At 51.0% G+C, this 15,731-nt stretch overlaps 1 protein-coding gene across 2 annotated transcripts in view; it reads right to left on the bottom strand.

The window, feature by feature from the left end:
* The window catches only part of LOC139059552 (uncharacterized), a 67,994-nt gene that overhangs the window by 27,940 nt on the left and 24,323 nt on the right, over positions 1-15,731 (bottom strand). For both annotated transcript variants that reach the window (XR_011514195.1, XM_070537981.1), the window contains exon 5: positions 11,626-12,408. Coding sequence is in view for 1 of the 2 variants with exons in the window: in XM_070537981.1 (XP_070394082.1) it covers positions 11,626-12,408 (783 nt within the window). In the remaining variant the exon portion in view is untranslated. The remainder of the gene's footprint in view (positions 1-11,625; positions 12,409-15,731) is intronic.

Here is a 15,731-nt window from a genome sequence, read left to right as displayed (position 1 = left end):
AAGCAAATATGATTGCCTATATTGACAGGTATTAATGCGATTAGCATTCCTGTGGTATTTCACGCACTTCCCGGGGGCTGACCGTCTATCTGTATGTCTATAACAGTTCTTCCCCGCCAGCCTGGATCACTGGGTAGTTTGTGGTCGAATGGACAGCACATCTCGCTGCTGCGATGAGGGAACAGGATTTTTAACCAACCGTCGGACTAACTTGGGTCACGTTGAACGTGTCGCACTGTGCATCTATGCACTGCTTAAATTTTAAAAGAATGAAATTATGGGATTTTATGTGCAAAAACCACTTTCTGATTATGAGGTACCCCGTAACGGGGGACTCCGGAAGTTTAGGCACCCTGGGGTTATTTAACGTGCAGCTAAGTCTAAGCACACGGGTGTTTTCGCCCCCTTCGAAATGCGGCCGCCGTGGGCGGGATTCGAACCTGCGACTTTGTGCTTAGCAGCCCAACACCATAGCCACTAAGCAACCACGGCAAGTGAATATGCGCTGCTCTTCGGGGAACCTATTTGACGCCGACATGATCCACTGCGGGTGCAGCTCTGGGCACCTGACACGAGGTACTTACCGCCGTCCGATGAACCTTCTAGACGCCGACTTCGAGCACTGGATATGTGCCAGTACGCGTAGTCCGCCGCTCTTCAATTAACTTCTTTGACCTTAACTATAGGGTGACCATAGGTATGCCCCACTGGGAATGTGCCGCTCCGCAACGACAAAAACGATCCTTGAAATTTTCCCGATGCACGGCGCAATTGAACCCTCGCTGCGCGCGACCTTTGCGGCGGCGCCGGTAGCTGGCGCAGCGTGTGCAGTTAGAGTAACGAGAGAAGTCCGGCTGTGTACACGTTTCGGCGTTGTCAACAAGGTGTTTCGCTAAGGTGCTTCACTGCTAATCGGATTAACGATGGCAGTTATCGTGACATGGGCGACAGACGAGAGGCGTGGAACGCGCAGATGTGGAGAGGGCTCCTGCGGGGCCGAGAATGGCGCAGTGAAACTATATAACCAGGTGACGAGGGCGGTGCCGGCGTCTGCGGTTAGTTCGCTTTCATGTGCTTACTTTGCGGTGGCTGGCCAAATATTGCGGCTTCCGTTCAAGTGGGAGTTCAGAATGTCTCTGAAACGCATGGAGTTGGTCGAGCGATGACGTGTACGTGCCGAAAGGGCTCATCAAATCTAATACTGGCAGGGAAAAATTTATTCCATCCCACCCGGCACCACCGAGTAACCAGTGCCAGAGTGATTGGCACTTTTATTGTATTCTGAAAGGTGCAGTCACCGGATCTTCCATAAAACAAAAAAAAATCGGCTTAGTTCGGCATATTAATGCACCTTTAGTACGTGCATGTCACTTTGATGTAGTGAGTTTCCGCGGATTTGTAACGTCGCGTTATATAAACAAGCGAAGTAGGTGCAGCCCGAAAGCTGTTCACCGATAGCGGAAAAGTAATATCGAAAAAAGGGGCTGAATCGGAAAGAATTTCGCTTTCTTTTGTTCAGCCTAATCATGCATAATCATTGTGTACACGTCATAACAGATGGGGGAGTTTTCGCGGTTTTCATGACAGACAGGCGAATTAATGGTGTCTAGAGAAATTTTGAACCAGTAGTGGAGAGCTAGTCGATGAAGCGGAATAGAAGCAGACTGGACCATAATCACGTTATAGCCCGCCCATCGTTTATTCACCCATATGCATGGGCTGAACCATGAGCCGGCGGCGACATAGAGCGGCGTACGGAGTGGTGGAGGCCCAACTCGCAGATATCCTCCGCTCATGCAGCGCTTTGTTTCCATACAGACGACGCACGCTACTTTGGCGCCGTCTCGTAGCCATCATCGCCGCAATGCCCCTCGTGCGCGGCACTACGTTTGTCTCAGGATTTCGCCACGCCCTCCTCCTCTGCTTTTCTTCTCGCGCTCTCTTCGCTCTCGCCGTCTTTCATCAGCCACTGCGCTCAGCGTTCGCTCTTTCACCCCTTGCTGGGCTCGTTCGCTCAGTTACTTCGAAGACGCCGACGCTCGCCGCAGGAACTGGCGCCACTGCGCTCTAAAAATCAGTTTACCGCAAGCGTCCCTCTAGCAGTACGATGTGATCAAAACTGCAGCGCCATATATGTTATCCAACAGGATTTGCTGGTCTTAGCATTCATGCTAATGAGACATGGCATCGCTACTGGCCAGCTCCCATTTCGTGGCTGAAACATGCGCTCTGAGGTGAATAATTTTTTAAAAAACACGTCAGTGAACCATGCTCTGATTTAACTTTCCGTTATTGTTTTAGATTAAATATCGCTCATTGTTTCTATTTGTAACCCTTGCTTATCTTCACATGCGGGATCACTTTTGTGTACAGCAGAATTTCTATAAGCTGAAATCGCTTAAACGAAAGAAGAAATTGATTGTACATATTACTGTGCATTAGCCGAAGGCAATGCAAACGAAAAAAACTAAAAGGCATTTTTTCCAACCCCGGCTAAGCTTAACGAATAATATTACCGAAAATGAAACTCGTATATCTCAGCGGCATCGCTACGGTTACAATGTTTGCATTGCCTTTTAGGGCTTTCCCGTCAGTTCTCTACCTTAACCAAGGCAGCTTTTGCTACGAGAACTTTCTCGTACTTGCCCGCGGGCGTGGTGCGCAAACGTAAGTTGCGGGAGAGACCATCTAGAGGCTTTTTCTGGAAACTTTTGCGAGATGTGGGCACTTTTTGCTGAGGACCGTTGCTTATAATCTGCGTTTGGCTATGTTGTACCAAAGACGACGCGCTTTGCTGTCCCGTGTAAGCATACTTTTGCCCAAACGGGATCGTAACGGCCGATACAGAGTCCATTACGGCGAAGCGGCAGTTTGTTTTCAGTGGTTGGCCCGTGCTACTGTGGCGCACGTAAGATAAGGCTTGCCGCTTCGCAGTGCCTCTTCGGGGCTCTGTCAGTGCCGCGGTCGCCGGTGACGGGAAGACTACGTGCCACGTGAGCACGCTCTACGTCACGCCACCCAGCCATGAACGAGAACTTAAGTATAACCTGCAAACGAATATTAAATGCGAAGTATTATTTCTTTGACTTGACCGAGCCAAAGTCAAACGCGAGGCTTCGCATGATCGCAGAGTTTGTGGCCAATGCGTCCGCACCATAGCCGCTGTAGCGTGGGCGCATGCGAAATGGGACAGCTTGCTCGCCACCGTTGGCTCGGTGCCTCTTTCCTGCACTCACCCGTACGGATGCGTGCGTCACAAATAGGTGCAGCTCGGTTGCGCGTAGGCCTCTACGCTCGCGGACGGACAACTTTTTGTGGCTGTGAAGTGAAAGCTACGGAGGCGAAGCGCGCACAAGTGAGAGAGCTTCTGAAGGGAGTCCCGCGTTTTAATCCACGTCGGTTTAAGCTCGCGAAGAGAAAACATAAACACCCTATCAGCAACAGTTAAGTAAGACAAAACACACCACTGAATGTTAAAGCTTACTTATTTTCCGGCTTTTCCCTTATTCCGCGCCTAGGAAAACGCGAAACCGTCGCTCATGGCAGCTGCCCCGATTCATCGTCAGTTCCGAGCAACCAAAGGCACTGCCAAACGCTGTTGGGTGTTGGACTACTTGGCGCGGTAACACATATGCGGAAGCTCCGCACCTGTAGCTTTCCCTTCATAGCCACAGAAAGTTGTCCGCGAGTATAGTAGCAGATACAACAGTGGTCCCTCGAAAGCATCAAACGGAAGAGGAGCGTAATAGTGCTAAGGCTCAGCGGAGACGACCGGTACGCGATGCGTACCGAAGCGGCACAGAAGGAGGCGAAGCGACGAGCCGACAAGACACGCGTGGCCGTGGATCGCGAGCAACAAGTGACGCACGGCCGAACACGAGCGACACGCCAAACGGGCAGTTGCTGAATAGGGCGCCGAGACCAAGCGGCGCCGATTGGAGGCACTCCATGCACTTGCGCCGCGCAGTCGCGTACTTTCAAAAGCGAGAGAAAATTGGTTGATGAAAGGAAAATGAAGGGTTGACACTATTTTCCGCAGCCCTAGCGGGAGCACGGCTTAGGGCCAACAGGATGGTGGGAAGATAGTGAAAACAGAGGAGATAGGAGAGTAGGGCTTTCAAAAGCGCTTCGTCGAAGATGAATTTGGTGCGGCGTGTCGCGGCAGCGATCGCCTGGGGCTGTTCCGATCGGACGCCGTCAGGGTGTCGCGGACCACGCGTGCGGCGATCCCCGAACGAGCGCTTCCCTGGGATGACGCGCCGTTCCACGGCAGCGTTATCTCGTTGGCCTGTCGCTTCGCCTCCTGCCTCGCCGCTTCGGTACGCATCGCGCGTCGTTCACTTTCGAAAATGCTTCGCATTGACTTCGACAAACATCGAGGGCAATTTATGCCGTATTTTTTAGAGCGCAGCTCTTTGGCGTCCGTTCCTGGGTTTCGCGTCGTCGTCGGCGTTGTCGTCGGCCTCGTAACCAGCTCCGCCCCCCTTTCATCCCCCCAGCGCTAGCAGCGACCGACTGATACCGCTGGATGCCGCTGACGCCGCTAGAGAGTCAAGATAACGTGACTGCATAGAACACCGTCGCCGCCATGCAGAAAGTGGAGGAAAGGGTCCCCCCCCCCCCCCCCTGTTCTTGTGTGGCGGATAGGGTGCTCTTCAGTTGCCGACGCGCCGGTTATTTCACGTAGGCCCCGGCACGTCGACGAATACGTGACCACCTTCCCACGGCTAGACCTGGTTCTTAGCGCTGCGGAAGCGAGGGTATCATATTGTTTGTGTCGGCATCGGCGACGTTGTCCCTGAAACCAACTCCGCAGCTGGGGTTGACTCACTATCGGCGTCAGCGGCATCAGTCAGTCGCTGCTATCTCTTCCCTCCTCCCTTTATCGTGTTGTCCGCTTGCTGCGCGCGCTTCTGCCCCCATCGTTTGCCGCTGGGTGTACACGCCGCCCCCCTCCCCCCTCTTCCTGCGAGTCTCCGGTTGTCAAAGCGCCGGCTCGAACTTAATTCCTTTCTTCGCTCCTCCTCCAATGCAACCCCTGTGCGGTGGCAATCAGAGAGCCAGATCGGTGGCGGCGGATCTGTATATGTGCACCGCCCGAGCCGAAATTGCCGCTGCCGTTCGCCCTGTGCGGTGGCAATCAGAGAGCCAGATCGGTGGCGGCGGATCTGTATATGTGCACCGCCCGAGCCGAAATTGCCGCTGCCGTTCGCCACTGCGAAATTATCTGCCAGTTCTTTCTGAGCCATGAGCGAGACGACCGATGGAAGTCCTCCGTCTGCTGCTGCTGCTGCTGCTGCTAAACGAGCTGCCAGAGCAGAGGCCCAGCGCCGTCGCCGTCAGAATCCAGAGGTGCGTGCCGCCGAAGCAGAAGCTTACCGTCGCCGCCGTCGAGATGATCCAGGAGTACGCGTCGCCGAAGCAGAGGCTAAGCGCCGCCGCCGAGAAGACCCTGCCGTTCGCGCCGCCGAAGCGGAGGCTCATCGCCGCCGTCGAGAGCAACCAGCAGTAAGCGAGGCTGAAGCAGAAGCTCATCGCCGCCGCCGAGAAGACCCTGCCGTTCGCACCGCCGAAGCGGAGGCTCATCGCCGCCGTCGAGAGCAACCAGCAGTAAGCGAGGCTGAAGCAGAAGCTCATCGCCGCCGCCGAGAAGACCCTGCCGTTCGCACCGCCGAAGCGGAGGCTCATCGCCGCCGTCGAGAGCAACCAGCAGTAAGCGAGGCTGAAGCAGAAGCTCATCGCCGTCGCAGAGAAGACTCTACCGTTCGCGCGGCCGAGGCCGAGGCCAAACGCAAACAAAGGCTCGCAAACAGTCAGGGTGCAACAAATGCTTTCCGGCGACAGTTTACAGACAATCCGTTTGGAAGTTTGTGTTCAGTGTGTGATCGGCTCTGGTTCCAAAATGACGTGAAACCGCTTCCGGATACGTGCCGTGAGAATCTCCGGTGTGCGTTTCCCAACTCGGACTTGTGTCAATTCAGACTGTGTTCTTCATGCATGCAATCTGTGCGGAAAGGTGACATTCCTCATTTTTCGACAACAAACGGTTACAAATATCCCTCGAGGCCAGCGCACCTTCCACAACTTAATGCGGTGAGTGTAAGACTCGTATCTCCACGAATCCCATTCATGCAAGTGCGACGACTGATGCACGGCGGAGGCCAATATGGCATTAAGGGTCCAGTTGTGAACGTGGAGTCTTTGTTAAAGGAATACGTGTGAAAAATAAAAAAAAAATCTGTGATAGCGCATACATGTGTTGCTCGATTTCTTTGCCTCAATCTATCGAAAAGGTGAAACAGCTTATTTGCTGCGCTCAAATTTCGCATTAGGAAGTAACGTAATCGTCGGTCATTTTTTTCAATAAGACGAATTCGCAGTAACAATGTGTCGTTATTCATTGGTGTGCGAGCGAAACACCCCGTAGTCAGATGGAGACAACGGCTCCAGACCTCTTGGCCGGCAAACCCAAACGTAAAGCCCCCCACCCTGTTCCCATTAGCGAAACGGAGGAGGAAGGTTTAGAAACCACTGAGGCAGATGAGATGGGAGAGGGTGAGGCACCCATCAAACCCCAAAAAGTCGCAATAGCCGCAACGTTAGCAACAATAGACAGGACTCTGGCGAAAATCATGGAGCTCATCACTAATCTAGATGCTAAAGTGGGTCAGCTAGAAAGGCTCAAAGTTAAAGCAAAGGCCAACGTTGCGGCTGCATCGGCAGTCCACGGAGGCACAAGCGGTAGCCCGAGCGCAGACTAGGAGTACGGGTAGTCAACCAATGGCATCGTAATGGCTGCAAACTAGAACAATAACATTAAAATCTGGCAGTGGAATTGCGCGAGTTTCCAAAGGCGCAAGGTTCCCCTGCAGCAGCTCATTACATCGAGCAAAGCCGCACGTTATTCTCTTACAAGAAACACTAGCTAAGGAGGATATCACTTTACCGGGTTACAGCTCCGAAACATTGATCACTCCAGGGGGTCGGGGAATAGCGACTTTGGTTAGAAAGGGTACTTCCTATGAAACTCACGAGCTTCCCAAGTACAAAGTTCGTCTAGACGCACAAATGATCGAACTCATCCTGAAGAACAAAAAAGCAGCTAACGTGTTTATAGCTAACGTTTATAGCTCTCCGGCAGGTAGAAAAACGGATCTTAAGGCCCTCTTGGGCCGCATTTCCAATAAGGCAGATAGATACAGCATTACTCGTAGTGGCTGGGGACTTCAACGCTCCCAACAAAGAATGGGGCTATGGTCATCAGAGCGTCAAGGGTACTAATTTGGCAACCTCGGCCAGCGAGTTAAAATTTGCTCTTATCACAGATGCTAACTTGCCCACGAGAACTGGTACCTCCACTAACAGAGATACAAACCCGGATCTAACATTCCTTCGGGGAATTGAACGCTCGTGGCACAATCTGCAGGGGATTTTAGGAAGTGATCATTACATAACTGAGGTCATCATACAGACGCAACCACCATCACTAAAGAAATATGAGTACGTGGACTGGGATCGCTTTCGTAAGTTACGTAAGGAAACCAGCATAGATGGCGAATCTTATGAGGAGCTTTTAGATCAACTAAAGGCAAGGATTTAGAAAGCTACTAAAGCAGTCTCAACAGAAATCGAAGTCCCAAAAATGGACTCCAAGCTAGTTCACATGCTTGAGGCGAAGAATTCCCTTCTAAACAGATGGAAGAATCACAGACTTAATAGAAGACTTAGAGCTAAGATCTCCCAAGTCAATCGTGATAGTGAAACCTACGCGGCTCAACTCTCACGTCAACAATGGGACGAAGCTTGCTCAGAAACAGACGGCAGATTGCACAGAGGAGGCAAATGGAATCTATTGAAGAGCCTCCTTAACGACAAGCTCTCCAGAGGTACTACAAACTTCGCCATGTCTGGGCGGACAGCAAGAGAGGTCGCCAACGACCTCGCATACATGCACCTGCAACTTCAAAATGAATATGAGAACGAAGAAGAAATAAGTGAACCTTATTCCGGAATATCGCAACCGGACTTGGACAGTGATCACACTGCTGCTGAGATAAGGCATGTACTATTTAATTTAAATGGCAGATCTGCCCCAGGTCTGGATGGCATCACAAATAAGCTTTGCGAAACCTGGACGATGATGTCATAGACATAATCGCGGTCAAAATTAACAGTCACTGGAGATCCGGCAATGTCCCACCGGAATGGAGGGAGGCCAAGGTGACGTTTATACCGAAACCTGGCAAACCACTAACAAAGGAGAACCTCAGGCCTATATCACTTACATCCTGTATTGGCAAAGTAGCCGAACATGCTATTCATAACAATAGAACACATAGAAAACCAGGAGCCTTTCAGGCACAATCTCATAGGCTTTCGGAAGGCATTATCCACGCAGGACGCTATGCTCATGATCAAACGGGCTATTATTGACGACCCTAGCAGGGACGTAAAGGGCCTCCTGGGTCTGGATCTTATCAAAGCATTTGATACGGTGGCACATAAATATATCCTACATGAAATCTCAGCCCTGAACCTGGGAAGCAATTTTTACAATAATGTGAGGTCCTTTCTAGCTAATCGGACAGCTCGGGTCAAACTCGATATAGTCACAGGCGGTCCACAGATTTAGGCGACAGCGGCACACCACAAGGTTTGGTATTGTCCCCACTCCTCCTTAACATTGCCGTGCACAGGCTCTCTGGGGAATCGTCCAAATTCGCGAGCTTGGGGCACGTCATATACGCTGACGATATCAGTGTGGGCCCCCAGGGGGTCACTCGCAGCACTAGAGCAGACACTACAGGCAGCCGTAGACACCACAGAATCTTTCCTTAAGGGCACCGGACTCAGTCTAACACTTAGTAAATCTGAGCTGCTGCTCTTTACACAGGAGAGACAGGGTGTTAGGAACCATGCGCCTTTAGAGACTCTGCCAATTAAAATCACAGGCAACACAGGACGGGTCATACCCAGAGTAGACACAATTAAAATTCTGGGTCTTCTCATTGACGCAAGCAGCTGTAATGCTACGGCCCTAAACCGTCTCACAGGGCAGCCAAAGAGTACTTTAAGGCTCCTGGGCAGGGTCTCAAATCAAATTGCAGGCCTCAAGGAGCACAATCTCATCAGAGAATATGAGGCATTCTTCATAAGTCATGTCACGTACATTGCCTCATACCTGGACTGGGGGAAAGGAGAGAAAGCTAAGCTAAACACACTTATACGCTCCGGACTCAAAAGGGCTCTGGGACTCCCGCACGGAACGAGTACCGAACTCCACAACAAGTTAGGACTTCATAACACTATATATGAGCTCATTCAGGCGCATTCGATGTCACAAATTGCAACTCTCCGACACTAAGGCAGGTTGCGAAACTCAAGATGAAGTCGGAATACTGCCTCGAGGAGGAGACGTCTATAAGTTCAAAATACCCAAGGAGGTGGAGACACAATTACTTGTGGACCCCATACCTAGAAATATTCATCCTGTCCACAACAAGGGCAGAAGGAACGCCAGGGCCACATGCATTCTGGGTAAACTGCACCAACAACAAAACTCAGCTCTTTTTGTCAATGCAACTAGTTATGGATCGGGGCAACCGCTACGCTATTGCCGTGGTCGATGAGAACGGTAAATTAATAGGCGCGGCGTCGCTAAGGACGAGCTCAATTCATGCCGCCGAAGAAGCAAGCATAGCACTTGCAATTAAAATGAGGAGAAGCTCCACGATTTTCTACAATTCCCATACAGCTATTAGGAAATACTTACCCGGTTTTGTCTCAATGGAAGCACACAAGTTACTTATACACAACCTTAATACTCATAATTACGAGCAACTGGATAGCTCACACCTAGTCTGGTTTCCGGCTCATCAGGGCCACTAGGTCAGCCCCAATGGCTCCAATCCTAACGAGCAGGCTCACTGTGCTGTGCGAAATCACACATGCCGCGCATCAGATCAGGAACTGCTCCAGGATGACTGTGCCTTCTACAAAGACCCACTTAGTACTTTTCAGGAGATCACCTCACACTATAGGGACGGCAGGAGGTCCCCCCCCCCCCGGGCCCGCCCCCATCAGAAGGTCAACCGAGCTCAGGCAGTCACATTAAGAATGATTCAAACTAAATCTGATCCCACACCTTTTCTGCTTAACAAAATTGACCAGGATTCTCCCGCGGAATGTACGAGTTGTGGACACACTCCGTGTCTATTTGATAATATGTTCTGGCTGTGCCCCAAGCAAAAGTGTTCGGATCTCAACAGTGAGGAGGACTGGAGTCGGTGCATATCCAGCGAAGTCCTCCAAGATCAACTCCTGGCCGTCCGGAGAGCTCACGACATCGGGAAAGCCTTTGGCCTACCGGTGCCTACGTGGGCGGAGCCACCGATTTAGCCCTCGGGCTTTTGCCCTCGGGCCCTAGTTTCTCAGGACAAAAATAAAGTTCTTGCCACGCGATGCCTTTGGCAGAAACCCTACTTGCCAGGCCTGGTGGTGAACAGGAAAAAAAGCTGCTGCAGAAGTCAAAGGGGGAAATCATATAACAATGCACGTTAAAAAAATAAAAGTCGATCAAACACGCGATTTAAACCGAGGACCTTCCAGTCAATAAGAGCAACGCTCTGACGCAGCGTCAAGAAACCGCAATGGACGGCGAGCTCATATCGGAGTAATTATCTGCTGTCGCGTAGTGAAGTTCGGCTAGGAAGAAACGGAACAAAGCGCGTCCTCCTCCGTGGTATTGTGTAGTGCCTAGGGAAGAGCAGCTTCCGCGAAGCGAAAGTCCCCAGAAGTCTCTCGCAACACACGCATGCGCACGACGCTCAGGTAGACACAAGAACCAAGGTTTCTAGATTTTGCTTTTCTTTTTTGTTGGTGTCTCGGTTATCTATATTGGCCGTTGCTTGCTGCGGTTTCTTTCCGTTGGCTATGTCGGTGAACTGCGAGTTTGCTCAGCGTTTGCGATGTTGGCACAGAAACGGTCGCACAATGCGCTGATTCTGAAGACGAAGGCCAAAATTATCATTGAATTCGAAAGTGTTTGCTTCACTTAAGTGGCTATTTTTTATTTTATTTTGATAAATGACATTTGCTTTCTCTTCGTAATTATGTTTTCTTGCGCTAACCCTTGTGCGACCGCTGCGTGCTAGTAGAAACTGTAGAAAGCAGCTTCGTAATCTGATCTGATACACCTTTCATCTGGTGTTCACAAATATACGTATCTGCCGCTTTCAAAAGAGTATCTTGTGTACGCCTGAGCTCAGTTTCTCTGTAAATGCCGTTGTCCTGATAAACGAAATTATTTTACATTGTCCCTTGAAGTTCTGTTGATAGAGAGTCCACTATATATGTGCGAATCTTGTTTAATAACTATTTCAGTTACCAGTAAGTGCCTTGTCCTGTCGTTTTTCTGACTTTTCGCTGCGCCTCGAAAATTTTGCAAAATCAAATCACGGAACCTTTTTAATTTGCCACCTTCACACTGAGATTTGTCGTGTAAGCGATGTCCGCATCTTCAGGTAATCCACCCGAACAGGCCGGATTGCCCCAATAGACTCCGTGCTATTAAACGAAGTTTTTCGAACTACAAAGAATAAAGACTTTGGTGAAGCTGACACTTACGGCACTCGTCTCCGGCAGTAGAGACGTCATTTCGAATGTGTCTTGCTTCGTCACAACGGCAGACCAGGTCCCCTTCGCAGTGTCGTCCGAGGCAGGGGTCGTCCCTCTGGCTTCCGGCCCTCCGCTCTCCGCCACGTGCTCAAGCGGCGTGAGTTTACTGAGCGATGACGCAGCGTTTTCTGAGGCAGTGGTCGGCCCGTTGACTTCCGGCCCTGCGCCCTCCGCCACGTGCTCAAGCGGCGTGCTTTCAGTGGGCGATGACGCAGCGTCGGAACTAAGGTCTTCCCTTATCGCTTCGCAGTAGCACCGAGTCGCACGAGCCTTGCCAGGACCGGCGCCACTCTTCGCGTCGTCGTCCGAGCGTTCCTCTATGGAGATAACGTGACGCGGCGGATCGCGCTGACTCTCGTGACTGTGCGTTGCCGTCTCTAGCCGCGTCGAGATATAATGTGCCACGTTCATCCCTTCCTTTTTGGGAATCGAGGATGCCGAGCCAGGCACGTGACTCGCCGCTCTTGGTACTGGCAGTGTATCCGCGCTGGGAATTTTCCTCGCAATGTCAGCTAAGCCCGATGAAATTACATGGAATGCCCGTGACTTGAAGTTAACGTTTTCGTGGGGCAGTTGCGAGCTAGATAACGGTTGTTCCGAGAGTGCGCCGGAAACACTCGATGCCTTCGCGATTTTCGGCTGTAGTAGAATGGCGTTTGGCTGCTCTGCAGTTGGATAGGCAGGCGTGGACGGTGTGACGCTCGAGCTTGATTCAGGCGTGCTGACATGTTCCTGCAGAAAACGTAGTTGCACACTGGATTACAAAATACGACAGCCGGCCTCTAAAGCAATTTAAATCCACAGCTAACAAGTTATGAATACCAGTCTTTAAAGGAAGCTTGCGCTCACATTTGCTAGCCGGTATGCAAAGTTAATTTTTGGCTAATACTTTGAAGTAACCTACTCATTTCCACACAGAAACAATGGTGTGCGCATTTGGGATCAACTGCCCCAACACCACAAGCAAGAAAACCTAACTAACAGACCGCCCTGATGGCATTCTCGGGAAGCATAAGAAGTGTGCGTTTTCGGCGTAATAATTTTTATAATTGCTTTTACAACTTACTTCCTCTTTTTTATTATAGATATAGATGGCAAATAATCAAAATGACGCGCTCTTGAGCGCCATCTCCAGCAACACGCGAATCGTGAGCAACGCGAACGCCAGCGGGGAGAATCGGCGATGGAGGAGCATGTCATCGAGCTCAAAAAGAAGACCTGCGCCAAAAGCGGAGTCGCACAGTGCAGGCGCGAGGCACCTAGACTCTGCTGGAACAGAGGTGCCTTCCGCGACAAGCACTTTACCAGCTCGAGCGTCGTCAGACTCGGAGTGGCAAAGCGTTGAAAGTTTCCCTGCGGCCCCTGAGCCGCCATTACAGGAGGACAGCACGAAAAGCATGATTCGCGTGAACAGGAGGACAACACGATAAGCTCAACAACGTATAAACACGACCGCTGGAGAAAAGCGCCGCATGTCTTTTTATATAGTGGCCGTTGTATAACAGTCCGCGAATCACCAAACGTGAAGGAATACACAGCCGCCAGTTTGATGCTTTGCGAGCTCGCAGTTGGAAGTGACAGGTCAGACAATGCACATCGTTGCTTGACAAAAAACAACAACAACAACAACTAAGTGGCGGTTTAACGGTAAATGCTTTAGCATTAAGAAGCCCTTCTTTGAGGCTACGCATCCATGATTTGAACCACCGCGTTCACAACATTGCATAGGGTTGTTCAGGAGCGCACTCGACGCACGCCCTACTGCCTCTTTGAGGAGCGAAGTTAACTGACTTTGGTGCCGAGCAGACCACTGTCAGTTGCACTATACATATATATATATATATATATATATATATATATATATATATATATATATATATATATATATATATATATATATATATATATATATATATATATATATATATATTGTGGGCATTGTGTTGTGCACTTCCTCATCTGAATATTATAATGATCATGTGTGCGCCCTTTCTCTTCATCGCGCGTGTGGACGCATCATCAGCGTGGACTCTGCCAAGGGTCCTTCGCTGTGTCTCTCGGCTCAATAAAAGTGGGCCCTTACTGCGGCGTCACAAGTGGTGGAAGTGCTTCTTGGTACCCCGTCCTCTGCACGCCTGGCCTACAGCCTGGAGCTTCTTGGAGCTCAGGTCGCCGCTTGTGTAGGACGAGCAGCCTGGCGCTTCTAACCTAATCATCCCGACACGGCAAGCCGCACCTTCTCTGGTCATAAGTGGCCACCAGCGTGATCCCCGTCTGTTCGCTGATCTTCGCGGTGAAGATCTTGAGGATTGGCTTGACGATTACGAGCGCGTAAGCTCTGCTAACAGGTGGGATGATCTCCTCAAGCTCCGCCATCTCTCGTTCTGTATGACGGATGTGGCGAAGACCTGGTTTTTTGAACATGACAATGATATCTTCTACTTTACTTACTTCAAGCAGCAGCTTGGACAAATTTTTGGCACACCGGCAGCTCGCTCCACCCTTGCGAAAAAAATTATTGATGCTCTCATGCAAGTCTTCGGTGAGTCCTGCACATCGTACATCCAGGATGTGCTTTCTCTCTGTCGCCGTGTCAACAATGTAATGGCTGAGTCGGACAGGTTACGTCACATTCTTAAAGATAATGGGAATGCGGCGCTCAACGTGCTCGCCGTCAAGAATTTGACTTCAGTCGCTGACATCTTGATGTGCCGTCGCCTGGACGCTCTCAAGTTCGTACACTAGCAGCCGGACTGCGAACACCGTTCTACGGCAGACCCGGTCCTGCGTGTAAATATTTGGGAGATTATACGCGAGGAACTTCAACCGCTTGGCTTTTCAGCTACGTTGGTCTTTCCTCCTCAGCCTTCTGGTGCAGCGTTGCGCGACGTCATCAAAAAGGAGCTCGCGTCCATGGCCTGATGTGGACTCTCCTGCCCTTCATCTCCTACCAACGTACGCGCAGGTTGCTATCGCGCCTCCTACCAGTGTCCGTTCAATGTTGACTCTACCCACATACGCGCAAGTTGATGTCGCTTGTCCGGTCACTGTCCACTCAACGCCACTTGAGTCTTCGTCGGTCTATCTGACCGCACTATCTCCCAGCGCACCGAGCGTCCCCTACTACCCGTCTTACCGGCCGCCTCGTCCTGTCCGCTAGTACTGTGGTTATCGCGGCCATATATCACGTTTTTGACGCAAGCGTCAACAAGATGAGCACCGCGGGTACGACACGTCTGAACACGGTGCTTGTTCTGGTGAGGCCTCTTGTCAAAGCCGGCGTTACGCTTCCTCTCCGTGCCTTTCCACATATCCGCCCGCAACGACTGAGGCACCGAACGGTTACCGCCGCACCAGACGACGCTAACCTTCGCCGTTCCGCCGCTCCTCGTCACCGCTTCGGCCAGCCTCGTTCACGTCTGCCCGTCGCCCGGAATACTAAGTAATGCAGTTTTCGGAGTAATAAACTGCATTCACCGATAGGACAACAATTCCTCCAGCGCGTTCTTGTAATATGATATGTATTCGGTGAAAGTGTGCAAGTCGAAGCTTTGGTGGACACCGGTGCGACCTAATCTGTTAAGCATGCTGATTTGTGCAGGCGTCTCAGGAATGTTACGTCGCCTTACGATGGACCCAATGCTGGTTGCAGCTCAAAGAAACACTATCTGCCCTTCCGCGTTTTCTACTGTGCGTGTAATAACAGACAGCATTATCCACCACATAGTGTTCGCTGTGCAGTCGCCCTGCCCCCACCAGCTCATCTTAGGATGGGAATTTCTCGCCTGTGCTTCTCACTGAATTTCTCGCCTGTGCATGCAGCGGTGGCCTAGAGGTAGAACATCCGCCTCGCGTGCAAGAGGACTGTGGTTCGAATCCCGGTGACGCGCAATTTTCCACTGGATCAAAAAAATTCCGCGTGTTGATAAAATTGCATAAACAGGCCTGGAGTGTGGCCTGATCCCGGGAACCAGAAGCGGTAACGCACTCCCTCACCAGAGCAGGATTGGCCACCCTGGTGCAGTACTTGGCCACAAACTCCTATATGAACACAA

This window comes from Dermacentor albipictus, chromosome 1 (genome assembly GCF_038994185.2).
Source record: "Dermacentor albipictus isolate Rhodes 1998 colony chromosome 1, USDA_Dalb.pri_finalv2, whole genome shotgun sequence".
Classification (NCBI taxonomy): domain Eukaryota; kingdom Metazoa; phylum Arthropoda; class Arachnida; order Ixodida; family Ixodidae; genus Dermacentor; species Dermacentor albipictus.
Note: the sequence above shows the minus strand (reverse complement) of the source record. Positions and strands in the feature narration are given on the sequence as shown.